Source organism: Poeciliopsis prolifica, unplaced genomic scaffold (assembly GCF_027474105.1).
Source record: "Poeciliopsis prolifica strain line A6 unplaced genomic scaffold, Auburn_PproV2 SCAFFOLD003, whole genome shotgun sequence".
NCBI lineage: Eukaryota > Metazoa > Chordata > Actinopteri > Cyprinodontiformes > Poeciliidae > Poeciliopsis > Poeciliopsis prolifica.
In genome coordinates, this window is record NW_026562378.1 from 19,438,359 (window position 1) to 19,458,168 (window position 19,810).

Sequence of the window (19,810 nt, forward strand, 5' to 3'; positions counted from 1 at the left end):
TGGTATAAACAAATTATGCAAAATAAAAGGATCAAGTACATAACATTCCAAGTGTAACATATACTCTACTTTGCTAAAATGTATTTTCTTTTAGAAATTCAGGAAATTTTGAAATAACCAAGTACTTGCATTAGGTCCCTGATGGGGGGCAGTGCAGCAATAGGAAGACAACCCCGCTTTGAACATCGCAGCATCAGTGCTATTATTTTGTACTTTATTTATCAGAAACTAAGCAGTTATACAGTGAACTTTAAGTACATATGTTCTGCACACAGAGTACATACCAAATTTTCTAATTCACTACTCCAGTTCCTGATGTGGAATCTGACCATAAAAAATAAAAACGGTATAACATTAGGAAAATTTTAGCAGTAAAGGACCAATATCACGTGAATAATTCAATGCACACCAGTGCATTTGTGTGAGCATGAAAAATCTGACTCCATTAAAAGAGGCATAAATGTAAAGGTGGGTAAAATCTTGCTTAATTATAGCCAATGCTTTAGAGGTAAAAGTTTCATGGTCTCTAATGAGTTTTAATTCTCTAGGCATATTTTGAATAATATGCCCAGTTCCTATGAGGGAGAATGTCGACTGTTTAAATGCAGTTTTGCAGTGGAATATTTTCTAGATTAAGTATTTAAAGAACAAAATAAACAGAAATCAGTTAACCTTTCAAAATTCAATTATATTATTTTCAGTCATGAAAAGGTCTTGGATAAATTGACTTCTTAACCACAATTTGAAAGACCTTGATCACACAATGGATACATATTTTATTTGAAAAGCATGTGCCCATACTGTTGGAAGAAATTAGATATGACTAAAAATTATAGAGATTTTATAAAGTGAAGCTGTTGTTGGAGGACGTAAATTCCTCTAACAACAAGTTACAGTTGAGGTTTATACATTTTTTTAACATTGTATAAACATTGTATTTAAATGTAAGTTCTGTCACTAGAAAAATTCCCAGAGTGTTTGTACAAATTTTAATATATGCTAACTTTTTTCATTGATGCTTACTAGCTTTCTTATTTCAAAATCATGTGGAGAAAGCCTTTTTAGAATTTGGAAACACGATGTGAAAGAGCCACGCTTACATATAACCCAGAAATGCAGACGGGGCAACATCAGCCCTCTTCAGTGTCTCAGTAACTGACAGATTGCAGATGAGCAGTTTCATGTCTGGCCAATAATGAAAAAATGAGGAACAAACAAACCACGTTTTGACGATTTTGAAATGTCTATATCATGTTTTAATTAGGTATGTAATAAGTAGATACGTATATATACACTTACATTGGTAGACAGAACATGTAGTTCTCTAATATGGAAATTAGGCATAAATTACTTAATTAAGAACTTCAAAGATGTTAATTTGGAAAAAAAGTTAGACAGAATCGAATCTGAAATAGCAGGCGTTCTTTTATAAAGGTAATAATGAAGACAGTTGCATCCAGAATACCACAAGGACAGGCCAGATGTTTTATGGTAAATGCTTAATAAATGTTAATTTGAAGTACAAAGATGTTTGTTTTGGTTTTATTTGAAATAGAGATGGCAAAACAGAAAGGAATATCATACAAAGTTCAAATTGACTTTTGAAGGATTGTTTAACTGATTTAATTATTAAGTTGTTAAAATAATTGGTATTTGAACCTTCATTAAATGTTGCTCAATCTGACTTCAAAACAAAGTGCTGTGCATGTGACTGTAGGGGCTCTCCAAAGAAAATCATAACTGAACAGAGCTGGTTCAAACTTTTTGTTTGAAGTAGTTTTGATACTCACCACCAGTATTCATTCTGTGCTGAATACAGTTAAAGGCTTAAAATAAATGTACAGTAAGCACACACTCTTGCATGTCTTACTAAGGCTGAAAATTCCCTCATTTAAGCTGAGTAACTGCTACAGACTGCACTGATGCAGACTGGACATGTTCTCGATGAAATAAGCCTTTTCAAGGCACAGAAATAGCAAAGTAAGAGCATAATACATTACTGATAGTTTATTTAGAAAATTTCTTCCACTTTTCATGAACAATAGACATTTTAGACAGCCGGTGTGAATTGTTGGGCTCTCGAAGTTTTACTTGTATTTCACAGCAGAAGGAATTCAGAAGTTGTTCAAGTCACGCTACAGTGTGAATGGTGAGTTCTGGGAAGAAAACGGTGAGACAGAAAGAGAGGTCCTTCTGACAAGGGTGGAAACCTTCACTTGTCAATCATGGCACTTCTCTTTCAATAACTGTTTAATCCTGTGCTGAAAGCTGCTAGACGCTGGATCCAGAAGTAGACGGGAGGCTAAAGGTTAGGTGAATGAAGAGACCTCCTCCTTGCTCCTAAAGACTTTTTCCATTACTGGTGCATATCAGGCTGAAAGGTAAGGTTTCTAATCATCTCATTGTTTTTTATGAAACCAGACATCTGAGCTTTTAATATCAAAGCTGTAGCTCAGCAAGTCACAGTGATACAGATGAAAGTGATACCGAAGGGGAAATGCAGACGACTGTTATCAACTTTTGCAGATGGCATAAAATGTCTCTGCCAGAGAGCAGATCCTTAATACCTTGCTAACCATTTTGAAAACAATACAATGCTTTCTGCAGTGCATGTCAGAAAAAGACAGGCAAAAAATCAATTTACGTTTAAACTATGTGGGTATAAACATGAAATTATGAAATGAGCACAAAGAAGACAATACACTTGTTTTGTACATAAAAAGATTTGAGCTTATGTAAGCCATCTCCATGACAACAGCTTTACTGGTAACATGGAGACAAGTTATTTGTGTACAGCCGCGACAGGATCTTCCAATTGAATTAGGCTGCACCTGTGCACATTATGGATAGGAATAATAGACTGAAAGCAACTGTTACAGTGAGCCTTTTGAAGGCGAGATATGAGCATGAGTTGGATTTTGAGTTGCTTTGTTCACCACTGAGAAAATGCTTTTGCTCATGAGAAGTGATTTTGGAATGTTTTGGGAGTGAAACTTTTATTTTATAAGCTATTTTTATATTGTTTATAAAGCTTTAGGGACCTAGACATTTGTTATAGTCACAGTTTAAAACTTTAAGTTATATACACTGGATGAAAAGGCATGGTCTGATATTAAATTAAACCAATCATGACCTATTTTAGGTCAAACAGGATTGACCGAAAATAGAAAATACTTAGCTCAAACTAAATTCAATAATGAAAAACTGAGTTATTACAAAAAACTGTTTTCAAATAATAATTTACTGATTAAGGGGAAAAAAGCTATTAAACTGTTTTGACCCTCTGAGAAAAGCAATTGCAATTATTATGGTTTGAGTTGTGCATGTCAATCCAAGAACACAGACAAAAGACAATTATGCCAATGGACTGAAATGCCTCTTAATTCTGGCTGAAACAGCAAAATTAAAATGTAAATTTATGACCCAATAATCACTTTACGGCAATATTAAGGATGCTTTGACTATCATGATGTCTCTATAAATAATCTCATGAGATTTTTCTGCTGTTTGTGGTTTGTTCAAGAGTGATTTAGTCATCTCAAATGAACGTTGGGCTCATTATGTATATCAGGGATTTTAAGCATGTGGGGACAGTGTTCCCCGAGGAGAAACAAGCACACAGTCTGTTCAATGTGATGACAATCAGAAAGTGAGGTTATGGAAAAACGGAGGGGAATCAAAAACACAGAAGAAAAAACAACGGCACTGGCCGTTGGGACAAACTATCACCATTGCTTCTTCCTCATCGGTCATGTTCATTTATTCTGAACTCATGTTTCATTATAAGATTTATTTGTTGACATCTGAATTGTTTTTGAGAGGAATCTGTTCACTCAGAAGCAAAGTGAAAATATAAGTTAAGTAAAATAATTCAGTCCTGAGAAGTGGGCCAAAAACTCCAAGAAAGTATTTCAAGAAGTTTGTGACACAACTCATACAGATTAAAAGGTAATTTTATCAAACAGTATGAAAACAAATGTAAAATTGTGCATTAAAAGTATTTTAAAAAAAACAAATAAATCTGTTTTTCATTCTAGTAATTATCTAGTCTGAATTATTTTGAAATCCTAAAGTATGCAAAGTATTAAAACTTTATATTAACATTTAGTTTTAACTGTTTGTCTGCTTATATTGTTTCCCAATCAGGAATATTTACACCACTTTACAAAAACTAGGCAAGGTCACAAGATTGCAAAACCTAAGACTTCAAAAACTTTCAAATTTCCATATGTGGGTTTTAAACGTAACCAAGGTCATTTAACATAAAATTATCAGAAGTTTTCAAAGTGAAATTCTAGTCTTTTCTTGTCCTATCCACCCACCCTTGTACTTCCCCTACAGCAAACAATGTGGTATCACAACACTTTCAAAACCAAATGCGATACTGACACAAACAGAACACCATCTATTGATTTCTCTCCAGAGACAGTTTTGTTATTTTTGGGTGGGGTGTCTATAAAAAAGGTGTTTGGTGAAACTGTCACAACAAAATGTTCTTGACACATTAAGCAAAAAAAAAAAAAAGAAAAAGTCAGACTTTGGAGATCAGAGAGATGTGGCAGTAAAAACACCACACCATAACTGAAAGGCTAAGGAGCGAAGCAAAAATCTGCTTCCAAACTGTTTTGTTTTAAAGTAGTTTATTTGAGACCATCTTGAGTTACCTTGTGTTTCTCATACCAGTCAGTCTTGTGAAATTTAAAGTAAGCAATCAACCTAAGAGTGACGCTTTTGGACTATGGGAGGAATTCAGGAAACTCAGGAGGAACTCATACGTGCACGGGAAGAAACTCCAAGCAAACTTCATGCATAAAGACTGAAACCCTGGATTTGAACCCAAGACTTTCTTGCTGCGTGGTGACAGTGCTACCACGCAGCAAGAAAATGTGCTGTTGATTTGATTCTGTTGTCTTTGGTTTCACTTTTCCATTATCTTTGATGAAAAAATTAAATGTCAGATACTGCACAGCAATACAAATGAAAATGAGGTTAAAACAAATTAGACATGCTTGTAAATACTGTAACAATAAAGGCGGACAAAACACTTTTGATTGTGAAGATGAGAAAAACATTTCCTTTTTGTAGATGCCAATCATGCTGAAGGAGGGAAATGAGATCCATGAATTTATGTGACTGAACTGAGTAAGATAAGAGCAAAACCATGTAATGCACGCTGGCAAAAGGCTCACATCAGGCCAGGGAAAAGAAATGGTAAAATTGTGCATCTAATAAAAAAAAGCCATGTTTTTTTGTCAAATATTAATGAGTCTATGAAAGGGTTTACTCAAAGCAGGCGCTACTCGGAATTTATAAGGGGCCGCAGTACCATAGAACTGTGATAAATAACTTCTGCCTCTCACAACCACACCCTCTGTAACCCTCTGTTTTTAATAGAAGGGAACACACCAAAAGCAGTGATGTCTGTGTCCCTCTTTTTTGCTCAGGGCATTGTATGTACGTGTCCCAATGCACATGCAAGCCTTGTGTTGGTGCAGCTCTGACTTATTTTTCACTTTTCCCTTTAACTTCCTGTGAGTCACCAGGGGTAAAGGGGAGTACTTTACAGCTGTACCTTTATTTTTATGTGAAAACACTGCTTAATGCACACAGAAAACAAAAGCAGGAATTTGGTACAATGTTTTGCTTCACTTGTAAATTCCTGTGCTCGTACCTAACTTGCTTTGCAACTCAATTGTAAAGTGCAGTTATAGAGCTGTTACATAACTTTGCTTATTTAAGTATGTCATGAGCCTAGAGTGGCTTATGTAACTTTACAAGATGGTATAAATCTGTGGATCCTCTCCGCTTTCCACTTATCTAAAATCCAAGATACATCTTATGTGCTGTTGGGAACTGCTTTCAGAAAATCAGTGAGAAAGTGCCCTTGATTATACTGCATGAGATTAGTATTGCTAAGGCGCTGGTTTCTCCACAATTAAAGTGATGTGCTGCAGTTGCAAATGCTTCCTGTCACAAGTGAGATACAGAGAGATGAAAATTAAGATTATTCAGGTTCTTCAAATGTTCATAATTAATGTTTTCAATTCCATAAAGGCAGCAAAAAAAGTATTTTAACTATAGAGAATCATTTTTGACTAATGGAACCGGAAGATGAGATTTAATGAACAGAACAAAAGTAACTTGTAAATGTGTCAAAAAACACATTAAAATTAAACTTCTGTATAACTCTTCCTCATAAAATTGACATTGGAGGGCTTGAGAAACGTTGATTGGAATGTGTGTGAATTCAATTTTTTCACAACTGGACTCATGTAAAAACTATTTTTGGATACTGGAGCAAATGTGGCTCAAGGTGTAGCATTAGATTTAATTTTACTCGTTGTACCACATAACATAGAAACAGCAAATACAATTTCTTCAAATTTCTTTGAGATTGTACTGTCATTAGAACAGACACAACTTCTCAAAAGTACCCCTTTCTTGTAAGGTTTAAATGTAATTCTCCAGTAATGGGAGTGATAGAGGAACACTTAATTTAGAATTGACACTTCTACTCCATCTCTGTGTCTTTTGTTTTATCCATAATTTAAACACATTATTTTGTGACAATTTTTCCCTTTCAAACTGTGTCTAATTTTTTACTTCCAAGAAGCTTTCAAATGCTGTTCGTCAAATCAGGACGCAGTACGCTATTTTAAATATCATGTTATATCAAACTGGCTCACTGCCTGAGTCACAGGTCGGCTAGGCAACAAATCTAAACTCTCCAGATGGCTGATTCATTTCTGAGCATGAGCTAACAAACCTTTCTGATTATCACTGAATACCAAATTAATTATCATTTGTAAAGTGTGTCTATTCTTTCTCCTACCCAGATCTTTCTTATCTTTTCAAATTCTTGGCAAAATTACATTTGAATCAAAGTCTGACAAATTAAAAATGGTAGACAATTGGATTATTTGCTTGTTGTAGAGAATTATAGAATCACACTACCTGCCCCAGAACATGATTTGTCCTTGACATATGAATATACCTCTAAAAAGCAATCATATCTGAAAGTTTTTATAACTCAAAGATGTTAGAAAATATGTAACACTGTTATATTGCGAAACCCACTTGAAACCAGTTGGTGGTTTAGTGATTAAATGTTGCTTAGCAAGTTTTGATGATGTGCAGGTGATTTATGTTAAAATAGTAACTATACTGTCATGAGAACAGACACAAAAAAGCACTTTTGCATCACCTAACTTCTGAAAAGTAGGCATTTGCTTTGAAAATCAGCTTTAACAGTATGAGCTGCTACTCATTAGCAACAATTTATAGTTTGTTATGTGAAGGATTTGACTGTTATTTATATTTTTGGGAAGCATTAGAACTTCTTGAAACGTTCTAACTATTTGCAAATATTCAAAAATAAGCTGCAAAATATTAATCTCTGCACTGACAAAAAATATCTAAATGCAGTCAATTTAACATTTGTAAAAAAAATATTTTCATTTACAGTGTAAGTTTAATCTGACCTTCAGTAACTGGGTCACAGCAGAAGGGGTTCCACAGAGTAACTGAAATGCTTTGATCTATTTTTGGAGCTATGCATTTATCATTTCCTTTCAGTAGACCATGCTCAGTATTTACAGCACCTTGCAAAATATTCACACACCATTACATTTTCACATTTTCTCAAAACGTATTATTTATTTTATCACATAAAACGTGTTGTAACTGTAAAATGAAAAGAACAAAATACATGATCTCAAAAGGTGAATAAAAGATTTTAATGTGTGGTAGGTAGGCATTTGCATTCTCTGATTCTATACTTTATCAAGCCACCTTGTATTTTGCAAAGCATTGTATGGTTGAGAACCTTTCCACATGAAATTAGCTGAAGTGTTATTCTGTGCCAATATATTGCGTCAATAATATTACCCATTTTATTACATTCAAAATGTACTATTCATTTGAAGTGATGGACATAAACCATAAGTCATGCTAAATTGCACAACTGACAGCATGCCTGTATTTACCCCAGAGTGTAAAGTGCATTTTTACTTTTCTCTCCCTCATTTGAACAAATTTTCTGGATTTGGATCGGAGCCCTTGTAGTGAAACCAGTGTTTATAAAACAGATGCTAAATCTAAATTAAGAAAAACTTAACTTGACTGATTTTACATCTAAATATAAATTTACTATGTGCTATCCATTTTAAATACTACATTGATGTAGTATTTACATTGATGAGGACACAGATGTCTCCCTCTTGTAAATGACTTTAATTCTGAGTGAAAAGGCATCTACAATCATAAAAAGGTGATAATTTTGTTTTGTTTTTTTACTGCTTGCATTCCAACATTGAATGAAGGGATTGGCAGTTAAATAGCCGACTCTCTTTTCAGAGGACGTGAATTATATGACAGAGCGTTAATTACAGTGAAAGGAAATCATTTTTATGGCCATTATTGCAGAGGTTGCATTTTACGGTTAACAAATAACCACAAATTATATTAAATTACAATATTTCTGACTCCAAAAGTGGAACAGATGTTAGCACAGGCATGCAAGAAGAGTGGGGGATTATTAAGGGTTTATGAAAATAGCCAGTCGACTGAACTGCAGTGTGGAGTGCAGATCTCAAATTCAAGAGCAGACAAGAAACATTGCTCAAGTGTGTTTCTCTGACTCCTGTTTTTGCCTTTTTCTCTTCACATTCAAATGACCTCTGAAGGAGACCATTGGGATTTGCCTGGTAGATATTACAGTATTTTGTCTGTGTCTGCTCAGTGCAAGACTCCACTGCTACCCTCCCCCACAATCTGAGCTGACCTTTCATATTTAATATACCGTGTTGAGGAAAGGTCACTACTGTTTTGGCTTCTCTCCGCTGGTTTTGTTTTGTGACTGGAAAACGCTCACAGGCTCAACGATATCTAAATATTTTCATGCTGCTGTCAGAAACCTGTAAAAAGGGCAAGTAATCACACTACATTTTCAGTGAGAAAATCCAGAGAATTTTGTCCTCACCAGGCTGATCAGGTTGCAACTGAATGTGCACAACTCTATAATTTTAGGTGACTGTGAACTCCCATGAATTTCCATGAATTCTGTTTCACTGCCATCATCTTTCTGTTCCTCCCACCTCGAGTTATAAGTAGGAAAAGCTTGAAATTGGCATAGGTCAAAAGGAAAATGTAATACTTTTTTCTTATCAGGAAGTGCATCACCTCTTCAAAGCATTAAATTGTCAAGTTATGAATATGAACAGAAGTGCTAAGATGGTAGATTTTCTTACATTTAATTTTTAAATCCAGTAATTTCATAAATGCCATGAGAGGAGCAGAAACACGTACAGCATTTTTGTGAAACCATATGCATCATTTGCCACAATGAATGAGTTATTTAATCACAAAAAAGGCATGTTGTATGGTGGTTCAAACATTACACTCTTCCTCTATGTTGAGAGTACTCTTGTGGCAATTTTCACCTTAAACATTTTTTACTCAACCACTAGAATTTTAGACTTTATTTCATCACTCTGTCTTTCATTCTGTCATCGTCTGTCTTTGCGCTGGTTCTGTTTTAAGTCTTTAGATTGTGAAAGGCTCCAGTTAAGTCGCCTTCCCCTCCCCTCCATTTTACAATGAGATGGAAACATTAATCAATTAGGTTGGCCCTTAAAGGATCTGAAGGAGATGAAGCTCCACTCTCTCTGAAAATGAAATGCCACAGACTTTTTAAATCCAGTCAAAGGGCATTTTTCCCCAATCTTGCTCTCTTCTCTTTTTCCCCTCCAACTCCCTTTCATTCCCCACTCTCTGTTTCATTCATCTTCAGTCCCATCCCCCCTCTTATTTCTCATGTGCAACATAAGTAGAAGGTCGGGGAATGAGAGGATGATAAAGAGGAGGGTTTATTCAAGAGAGGTATAGAAAAAAATGAAGGCATAATGGATTTGAAAATCATGAGTTAAAATTACCATTTCTGTAATTAAAAGTACTCTAAAACAGGAGAAGCTGGATTGTTTTGTAACAATAAAACAGAAAATGTCCACTACTTTATATATGGTTGTGTTAGACTGTTAGATTCAAATTACAAAGAGTGGGAATTTGTTGAAATACATGTCATTTAAGTAAAGTTACTCCATAAAACACGTTTATATTTAACAAGATTATTTATCATTGGCAACATATACTTTATGTTGCCAATGATAAGATGTAAAGCACTTTGAAATGCCATGCTACTGAAATGTTCTATACAAATACATTTTGATTTGATTTTTGAATTAGGAAAAATACATTGAAAATCCACAATAAATAATGAATTTAGTTGGTTTTCATTTAGGGAAAATTAACTTCAGCTCATCACAAATATGGAAAAGGGTCATGCAGAGGGTGGAACACAGTCCATGAATGACATTTGTTTCAATGGACGATTGTCCAAAGGAACAAGAGACAACATAGTCTCATTATTGAATGTCAGTTGCCAGAAAAGGTTAGCAAAGGTTCAACAGTAAAAAGCCCTTTGTGGTGTGCCTGCCACAGCCCCACAAACTCTTTCACACACAATTTATTCACACAAGGTTTGATACAAAACTAAACTGGGCTTTAATGAACAGAACTGCAAATTCTGCAAAGTGTTTTTAGCTACATAATTGTTGTTATTTTGGAACAACCGTACAGTTTATTTTTGCACCTGTCTGGTAACTCTCTTACTGTTAAGAAAGAGTTACTCATACAGTTCATAACAAAAGCATGCATACATCGAACTATCAACAGTACTGTCCTATTACATTTTGTTCCTGTCAGTGTAGACTATTGAAGCAACATGAAGTTCAAACAGTTTTTTTATGACTAATACAGGGCATAAGTTTGAATTTTGCTATAGATTTTCCCAAATCCCTCCACCCCCCAAAAGTTGCCCCTTAGATATCTGCTTTTGTAGCAAAATTTTTAGCCAGAGTTTGTTTAAATTAGTTTATTTTCTGGAAAGGATTCAGCTTTACCCATAGTCTATTCATTTTCAAAACTGTTTTGTGTCCTTGGGTTGTATCACTTCCAGTCATGCAGTAGATTTGAAGTGAAAGTGAAACTGAATCATGATCAGGAAGAGTTAGGTGTGTCCTTCACTGTTCCATCCACTTGTACAATAAATCCACCTCCGCCACTGACTCCCAAACAAACTCTCACCAGGATGCTACCACCACCTTGCGTGACAGCTAGTACAGTGTTCATAGATATAAAGCCTTTCCTTAAAACTGAAGTATATAACTTTTACAGAAAATATGTTTTTTACATTTTGTTTAAAACTGTTGACATGTTGAGACAATATGGCATGTGCCGGATAATCTGTTAAAAAAAGAAAAATATCAAGCTCCTTTGTTTCCTCTCTGTGGTCCTACTGTCGTCTGTCATTCTGTTTGGTCAGAACCAATTAGAGGAGGGTCTTAGCACTGTTGTTCATGCTTGTGTACACACTGTTCACACAGTACATATTTCAGACAAGCATCAAGAATGATTTTGAAGCAGTTTTTTTTTCTTGGTCAATACTAAAACTGCTTCACTGTTGACTGTGGTACTGCTGTTTCAGGATCTTGAAGACTATGACAGACTTGAGCCTTACAAGGTTGTTACTGCACACGGTTGTATATTCCAGCAACACAATGATTCCAAATCCACATCAAAGCTAGTTATGGAAGGTTTCATTAAAGCCACTCTGAGAGCCTTAACCTCAACCTCAAGAAAAAATGTGAATGATGGTCAAAGGCCAGATCTCTGCTTGGAAACCAACAAATAAACTCCACACATTCTAACAAGAAAATAGGCCATGTGTTCATTTAGAAGTGTGTGGTCAAGTTACAACTTTCTCAGCAACATTTATTTAAATGTTGAGGTAGTAGGATGTACATGTCTAAGCATATACAATTAATTTTGCTCATGTGTGGATTATACAAATTCATAATAAATGTTGTAATTGTTACTTCTGGAAGCAATCTATCAATAAACCCTGTGAAAAGAACCATTTTGATCCATTACTAGTAGACCCAATTTAATTCCTATCAATAATGAAAGCATGAACACATCTGACCAGAACTCAAACTGACTTTTGAAATGAAAATACATACATGTCACTTTGCACAACAGTCATTTAGTTTTATCGACGATGAAAAGCAAGAAAGATTGAAACAACACAAATGTATTGAGACGTAGGTGGTTGGATCTGGAGCAATAACACTATCTCACTAACCCCTCATGTCATCATTTGTGTTGTTTGTCTTGACAGTTGTGGCCTATTTAAATAATTTTTGCCATCCTTTGTTTATGATCGTACCTGCGTAGTTTGGAAAAGATAAACAGACATCATTTTACGTACATGGTTATGGAGAAAAAAAGCCAAATTACCGACCTGGATGGGCTTATATTCATGTTGCCGGAGCTGAGTGGAAATGTGAAAGTGGAAAATTAATCATCTCTGCACCACTCTGATGCAGCCTAAATTGGCATAAAGTGAAATTCATTGTATGAGAGGCAAAGTCAAAGACAAAGTCATCCATAGAGGCATTTAAAAAGCCTGTTCACAGGCTTCTCTTTAACAAAGTGATCCACCGAACACAAATGACAAATCAAAACAGGGTGAATCTTATTTTAGCATAAACTGTTTCCGAGTGCTTTATTATTGTTATTATTTTTCCTTCTAACAGGCTTCTTCTGTGTAACATGGAAAACACAGTGTGCTTTTTTTGTTTAAATTCAGGTCATTAATGACTCATCTCTCTGCTCAAGTGGACCTATTGAACTATTTCCTGTTTACCATCAGTTTTATGTTTGCAGTGCTCAGGACAGCCTTATATGGAATAACTATCTGTGGATCAAGGCAATGCAGTTGCATTACCAAAGAGAATGCTAAACAAAATAAAGGAATACGGCTTAAAATTTATATTCCAAAAGGTATTAAACAAGAATAGACAATACTGACCTTGTTTGAAAAGAGAGAAGTTGATTCATGAAAGTCCTGGTGGGATTTTCTAAAACTGAGCGCTTTGAGTTTTTTAAACATTAATATTTTATTTAAAGTGCTCAACAACAAACATCTTGTACTTTTGACAAAACCACACCTTGACAGCTTCACTCCCCATAACTACCAGGGAACTGATGCTCTTATTATAGTGACATTAAATAGCACTTGCATAACTCATTTGTTGCTTATTTGTTACAGATGAGAGAGTAACCTAATGTGCTTCTTCATACAGAGGAGGGCGAAATCAAAACCTCTGAAGTATGGATGAATTCATTTTATAGTAGAAAGCTTCACTGACATGGACGCATCTCTTTTTCTTTTTTGTATTTTTGATCATTTTGAAGAAGATTTTTTTTTCCTCTTTTCCGAAAGACTTCGAGTTACCAACTGTCCTAGCTGGTATGGATGCTGCACAGATGGTTCATCCAATCACCTGCCAAGAATTTTTCTAAAAATCTTTTCATTTTTTTAAGCTGTTTCTGTAGATGACTTCCCAGATGGTTTGGTGAGTCAAACGATCTGGTTTTTCAGGTTAGTTGCAATCCCAAAAACAGCACAACTATCAGAATGAGAGTATGTGGGCTAATGGCTCCACAGTACACTGAACCTGAACATTTGACTTTGCTTCCTGTTTTAAACAGATTGTAACTTTGTTTCCTTTTCGATTATTGTTCCAGTCCGTTTCCTGCAATTTTATTACTGGTGACAAATAGGTCCCCCTTTCCCTGTTAATGACTACTCCCAGACTAAGGTCTATTTGTTCCCTGAGATATTGTAGATCATAAATTAACCAAGGTTCTTTATGTTTGTAATTTTACTGAGTTTATATGGAAAATCAGTCATCACTGAGGTACGTGTTGCTGCATTAAAGGATGAGTGGTAATTTTGGGGGCTTTGTTGAAAATAAAAATTCAGATACATAGAAATAACTTAGTGAGTGAGACCAGAAAGGAGAGCTTGTTGGGTACTTTCATATTTTGCAAAGTCCCAACTTTAAACTTCAATGTAACTTATTGGGATATACTAATATTAATTTATTCTTACAAATAAAACCCTAAAATATCCAATGGATCTGACTCAGCTCCATGAGTCAATCCTTTGTAGAAGCTGCTTTAGTTGCCATTTAACCTGAAAGACTTTTTGGATGTCTTGTCCAGCTTTGCACATCTGGAGACAGAAATTCCCACGTCAGATTCTTATTTAGATTAAGTTCTGGATTTTAACAGGGGGATATATGAACATTTTTTTAACTTCCAAGTGGCCTTTATTGAGCAGTAATTGGACAGATACCAGTGAGGAGAGCGAAAGGGAAGACAAGTAGCATATGGCCCACGATCGGAATCAAGCCCTGGACAACAACTCAAGCACTGCAGCCTCTGTACATGATGCACACACTCGAGCCAACCAGCGCCTCATCTAACCTATTCTAACATATGCTGTAACTTAAGGGTCATTATTCTGTAGGAGAATTTCTCATTACATGGTTCCATATCTCTTTCTATTCCACTATCTACAGAAGAAACATATAGCATCTACCTAGCATGATGTAGCATGCTAGGTAGATGGTGATCATGTTTTTCAGTGGATTTTTTTAAATTTTTCACCACAGAATTTCTCATGTGAGCAGAAAACTTTGCAGTGTTCTCTCTATGGTTTGTGCCAAACTGTGAACATCACTTCTTGACACTTGACACTCATTCAATATTTTTCCTAATTTTTTTGCTACTCTTCCACACAGCTGCCAGATTTAGTATGGCCTCTTGGCTGCTTTTCTGATTATTGCTTCCAATCCCCATTTTAGATGGAGGCCATGGCTTGTTAGCTTTGCAATACTCTATTCATTTTTGGAATATGGATTAAGTAACATTCCCTGAGAAGTTCAAAGCTTGGGATCATTTTATGACCTAAATCTGCTTTGAACTTTGCCTCTGGCCCGTCTGTCTGATGTGTTTCTTGATCTTCGTAATACTTTTTGTTTCCTAATGTTTTCCAACAAATTGTTTGGGCATTCACAGAACCACCTAAATTACACAGTCGGACTCAATTTACTGATCGGCTAACTGGCAATTGTGGATTTTATTTAGAGGAATCAGAATAAAGGGGAATACCAATGCCACTTCTTTTCACTTCACAGTAATGCTAAACTTTGTGTTGTTTTATTCCAAAGAACCGAGCATTTGTGGTTGCATTAAGATGAAAAATGAAAACGTTCAAAGAAATATTTGAAAATAGATGCATGCCTTTGTATATTGATGATACCTTTCAAACTTAAATGTCAGGAGCTCCTCAAAGGCAATTCTGTGAAAATGGAAACAATCAAAAAACTCTGGTCAGAAGGATTTGTTTGCTCTAGTGCCAAATGGGATATTTCAAATAAAAACTTATAACTGAATATATATAGTTTAACAAGAAAGTTTTTTTTTTAAATAATCAAGTTGTTCAAGTTTTTATTGCTTTATTATCTGTGACAGATTTCTATTTCATATCCTTTTTACAACATACTTTCTGGCTTAAAAAAATAAGTCTGTGAGGGGAATATTTACACATTTGTGCTGTAATGACAGAACAGGAAGCAGATAAGCTTGTACTTGGTGTATGAGTAAGTGTAAATTTTGTTGAAGACACATTCTTGAACTCAAAGAGTGTGGCTTTTAAAAAAATAATTTGCTTTTGTAAAAATAAGTATGCTTTTATCTATTCTTACTCTGTGTGCAATTCCCCCAAAAATATAATTTCTCCATACATATGGAAATCATATTTTTAGGGCGAAAATAATATAAAGTTTCTTGTAAAGTCAGCTCTTGCTGGCATCATCAAATTAGTGGCAGGGTAATAACAGTTAACAGGAAATAATGCAGCATATTTTCCATTTCTTTTCTAATGACATAGCAGGGACGCTTTCCATAACAATGAAAACAGTTTTTCCTCTAATAACTTTGTACAAATGACAGTATTCATTGAGAGAACTCTAAATAACATAACTTGCATAAGACCATGGGAAATTTTCTATAGACTTACATGACCTTTCCTCTGCCAGTGTTATTCCTTCTATAGTCACGATAACTGCACTGTTGTCTAATAAGTCATTGCATCTGTGTATCATTTTCTTGCTGCTGATGGTGTCTTTTTCCCTGTAACTAAGGCTCTTTTCTTTGCAAGTTTTTGATCCACAATTTTCTTTCGACATGGCACAATTTCTTCTGTCACTGGCCACTGTTCAAAACTCCACAAAACTAAACACATTCCTTTCCAATGAAGCAACAAGTCTACATGTGCCAAATACCCCTGTGTACTGTATCTTCTGTAGTAACACAGAACGAGAAAGTGGAAAAGAGGGAGGTTGGTTGGGCAAGTGACACTGTGACAGAAAGTGACAGACAGGAGAGAATCACTCAAACAGCAAATCATAGACAAAGAAAGAGATAAGAAATCAGTGTCCTTGTGACGATTAACCTTATGAGCTTTGAGGTACGACAGCCTGAACTGGCAGCTGATGGTGGACCACAACAGCAAGCCCATGGTGCAACCCATCTGTGCTTTGCATTAAAGCAGGCTCACATCCCAAGGCCAAAGCCACCATGCCGTGTAATAGCAACATCCACCGAGGCTGAGTCCTGAGGGGGCCAACGAGTCGCCCACTGGGATGACAATGGCAGTTTGGTTAACACATACAGACTATCACACAAAACCAAAGCATGGACCAAAAGCAGAGGAAGGGAAAAACACACACACACAAGCACGCACGCACACGCCCACACATGCGCACACTCACACACACACCCATATTTTGTCAGGAGTGTGTAACTAACATGTAGCTCTGCTGTGCAAAAACACTTTAAAGACAAAAATGACTGAGTAAATAACACCAGCCTATTCTTAAACCCAGTGTGAGACACTTTTCTCTGGGAGTGAGGTTATATTTTTCCTTTCAATACCTTTCTGCAACTCTGGTTGGACATTGTTCTGTGTGCACTTCCTGTTGTGCTGGTCGCTGTGTGAGTGTGTTTTGTAATCATCCAGGTGTGTAAATGTGATTGTGTGCGCAAGGGTCAAAATTGAAGCAGAGTTGCAAAGCATATTATCTAAGATACCACGTCTCTTCTCAGCATGCATTCTGCTGCCTGCTGTCATACATACATACAACAAAAGAATAAGCATAAGGAACATTTACAAAATAGCTGTAAGGCAAAAATGTTTTAAACAATGTATCAAACAGCGCTTTGCAAAAGCCTTGTGTTCTCTATTTGTGGTACACAAATTTGAACATGTAACGTAATAGGAGATTTTGTTATGACTGCATAATACATTTTAATATTTTTGTTTGAAATTATACATAATGTTTTTCTATTGAGAAGACTTTTTCTATATTTAGGGTCATGCTTTTAATAAATATGTAATTTTATTATTATGAATGTCTATTTAAGCTTACCTCAGAAATATATATATATATATATATATATATATATATATATATATATATATTATATATATATATTATATATATATATATATAATATATATATATATATATATATATATATATATATATATATATATATATATATATATATATATATATATATATATATGCAAAAAACACATGATTGGGTCTTTTTGATTAATTTATATCATTATAAATTCTTGGCCTACAGCAAAAGACTGTCTTTTGCTGTAAACTAACACTGAACTTAATTCATCACACATCAGTATGGTGAAACATGGTAGTGGCAGTGGCATGGGAGGTGGGTACTTTTCTTCAGCAGGGAACATGGCCACAGATGATAGCAAAATTAGTTTCATGTAATGCAGAACTCTATGTTGGTATATTGCATAAGAACCTAATAAAATACACTGACGATTGGGTTTAAAAAGTCAGAGTGCAAAAGGGATGTGAATTCTTTTGCATGGCAAAAGAAAAACCAAGTAAAGCTATTGTAAGATTGTAATTTTTAAACTGCTGGATACTGGAAACACGTTAAAGTAGAAATACTCAGCTTCATAACATTAGCTTCATTTAAGCACATTTCCATTGTTTGCCTTTTAGATTTAAGTAATTATTGGAGTACAGGTGATAAAGACATTTTAGAGTCAATTATTCAGCATAAAAGAAGCTGAGTAAAAGTCTTTAAATCAGTCTGTTTAGACTGAGACCAGCTATAAATTAAATTAAGATAGCTTTTTCCAGGACTTAGCAAACATTGTCCCATCCTGGAAATTGCGAGCCAATTTTTTGTCCATCCTAAACATTCAATTAATACGCTCATGCTGATTATGTTTCTTCCCCTTTCTGACCGGTAGAGGTCGCAGCCGAGTAGCAGTTGAGTGGACGGGAACGCATGGATGCGTAAAGAGCTTTAGAGCGCTCCCACATGACGAAGCTTCAGAGCGTCTGGAAAGCTGGAAGGGAGAACGGGCGCTTTGGGAGCGACCGCTGACAATTTCATTCTTGCATCTTTACCTGCTGCACAGCCCGGCTCGGTTCGGCTCCAACAACTTCACTAACTGTTCTGGTTTTTAGTTTCTGAGACCACTGTGACGGCGACGCTCCCATCAATTCCTCCATCTCCCTGAGTGAACTTTATAGGGATGTTTGATATCGTGCAGCATCATTGTGCTGAATGTTCATATAGTGCTGAAGTAGGCTATCTGTAGAACGGATATAGAAACTGAACGTCTGGAGAGAATCCTTTTTCTTCCACTTGTCGTACTTTTTGTCCGGTTTGACACACAACACAGAAGGGTGAGAGACCGTTTGTGTGTGCGTGTGTGTGAGAGTGTGCAGGAGAGAGAGAGACATTGCACAGTTTTTTTTTCCTTTGGAGCTCCGCTTTCATGCCGTCAGTTTTGCGCTCTTTGAGATGGACGTAAGGTTTTATCCAGCTCCCCCTTCCAGCGTGGGTTCATGTACGTTACCAACTGACTCCGGGCTGGACTACTATCATTCCAACAAGGTAAACAATTCACTCTATTAAAGTCGACTGAGATGTGTCAGTTTCAAGTGCAAGCGCGCAAACGTGCATTGGTTACACATGGCTGTGTAATAAGGCACTGGGCATTGAGGTTGGGCATGCGCTGCACTTTTGTTTCCCTGGGGATAAACATGGCATGAATCCGCAGGCTGCAGCAAGCTTTTATTAAACTTTTTTTCCCCCCCCCATTTTGTATTTGCTGACATTGACACCTGCTCTGAGATCGAGCTCATGCATTTTTCTTCATCTGCAGTTTGTTTTAATGTCGTCTTTAGTATATCACTGTTGTGGAAGCAGAGTTGGAGCGCACCTCTCTCTTTCAGGCACCGTTTCTCTGATTAAACTGAACAAACCATTGGATGTGTGTGCGATTACGCTTTAACGGATATTATTCAGCTTGCAAACTTCCCTGAATGATTATAACTTATCTCATTCAGTTGCGTAAATTATACTCATATCTGTCACGAACGAGTTCGCAGATGGCAATGATTTGCGCACAGTAATAAACAGTTACCAACATTTCGAAACGTGGTATGTTTTGCATCTGAGCCGTATGAAAAAAAGTTACAGTTGTACAGCTTTTTAAAGCTGAAATCTGTTAGCACATTCTTGCATATGCTTATTAGAACTTTAGCAGAAAAACAAAAACAAACGCACAGTGGTTAATTTTTTAAAAGAAACGATCCAATTTAAGCGGCCAATACTGACATTTTTATATCAACATTTTCCTTTTAAATCAAGCGTCTGTATTTATATTGTCAATAAAATAAACAGGTTTTACACAAGATATTCAACTTAAGCTCAAGAATTATGATTTTTTCTTCTATAAAAGAGTTACATTAATTTTTCCTACATTCTTTTCTGATTGTAT

General features: G+C 35.7%; 1 protein-coding gene across 3 annotated transcripts in view; it reads left to right on the plus strand.

The window, feature by feature from the left end:
* The first annotated feature begins 2,298 nt into the window (after positions 1-2,298).
* The window catches only part of tox2 (TOX high mobility group box family member 2), a 117,114-nt gene continuing 99,602 nt past the window's right edge, over positions 2,299-19,810 (plus strand). For 2 of the 3 annotated variants that reach the window (XM_055027674.1, XM_055027676.1), the window contains exon 1: positions 18,368-18,921. In XM_055027674.1, the coding sequence (XP_054883649.1) occupies positions 18,829-18,921 (93 nt within the window). In that variant the 5' untranslated portion in view covers positions 18,368-18,828. Of the gene's footprint in view, positions 2,382-18,367; positions 18,922-19,810 lie in introns of those variants that run through there. The other variant, XM_055027675.1, reaches the window with a different exon arrangement.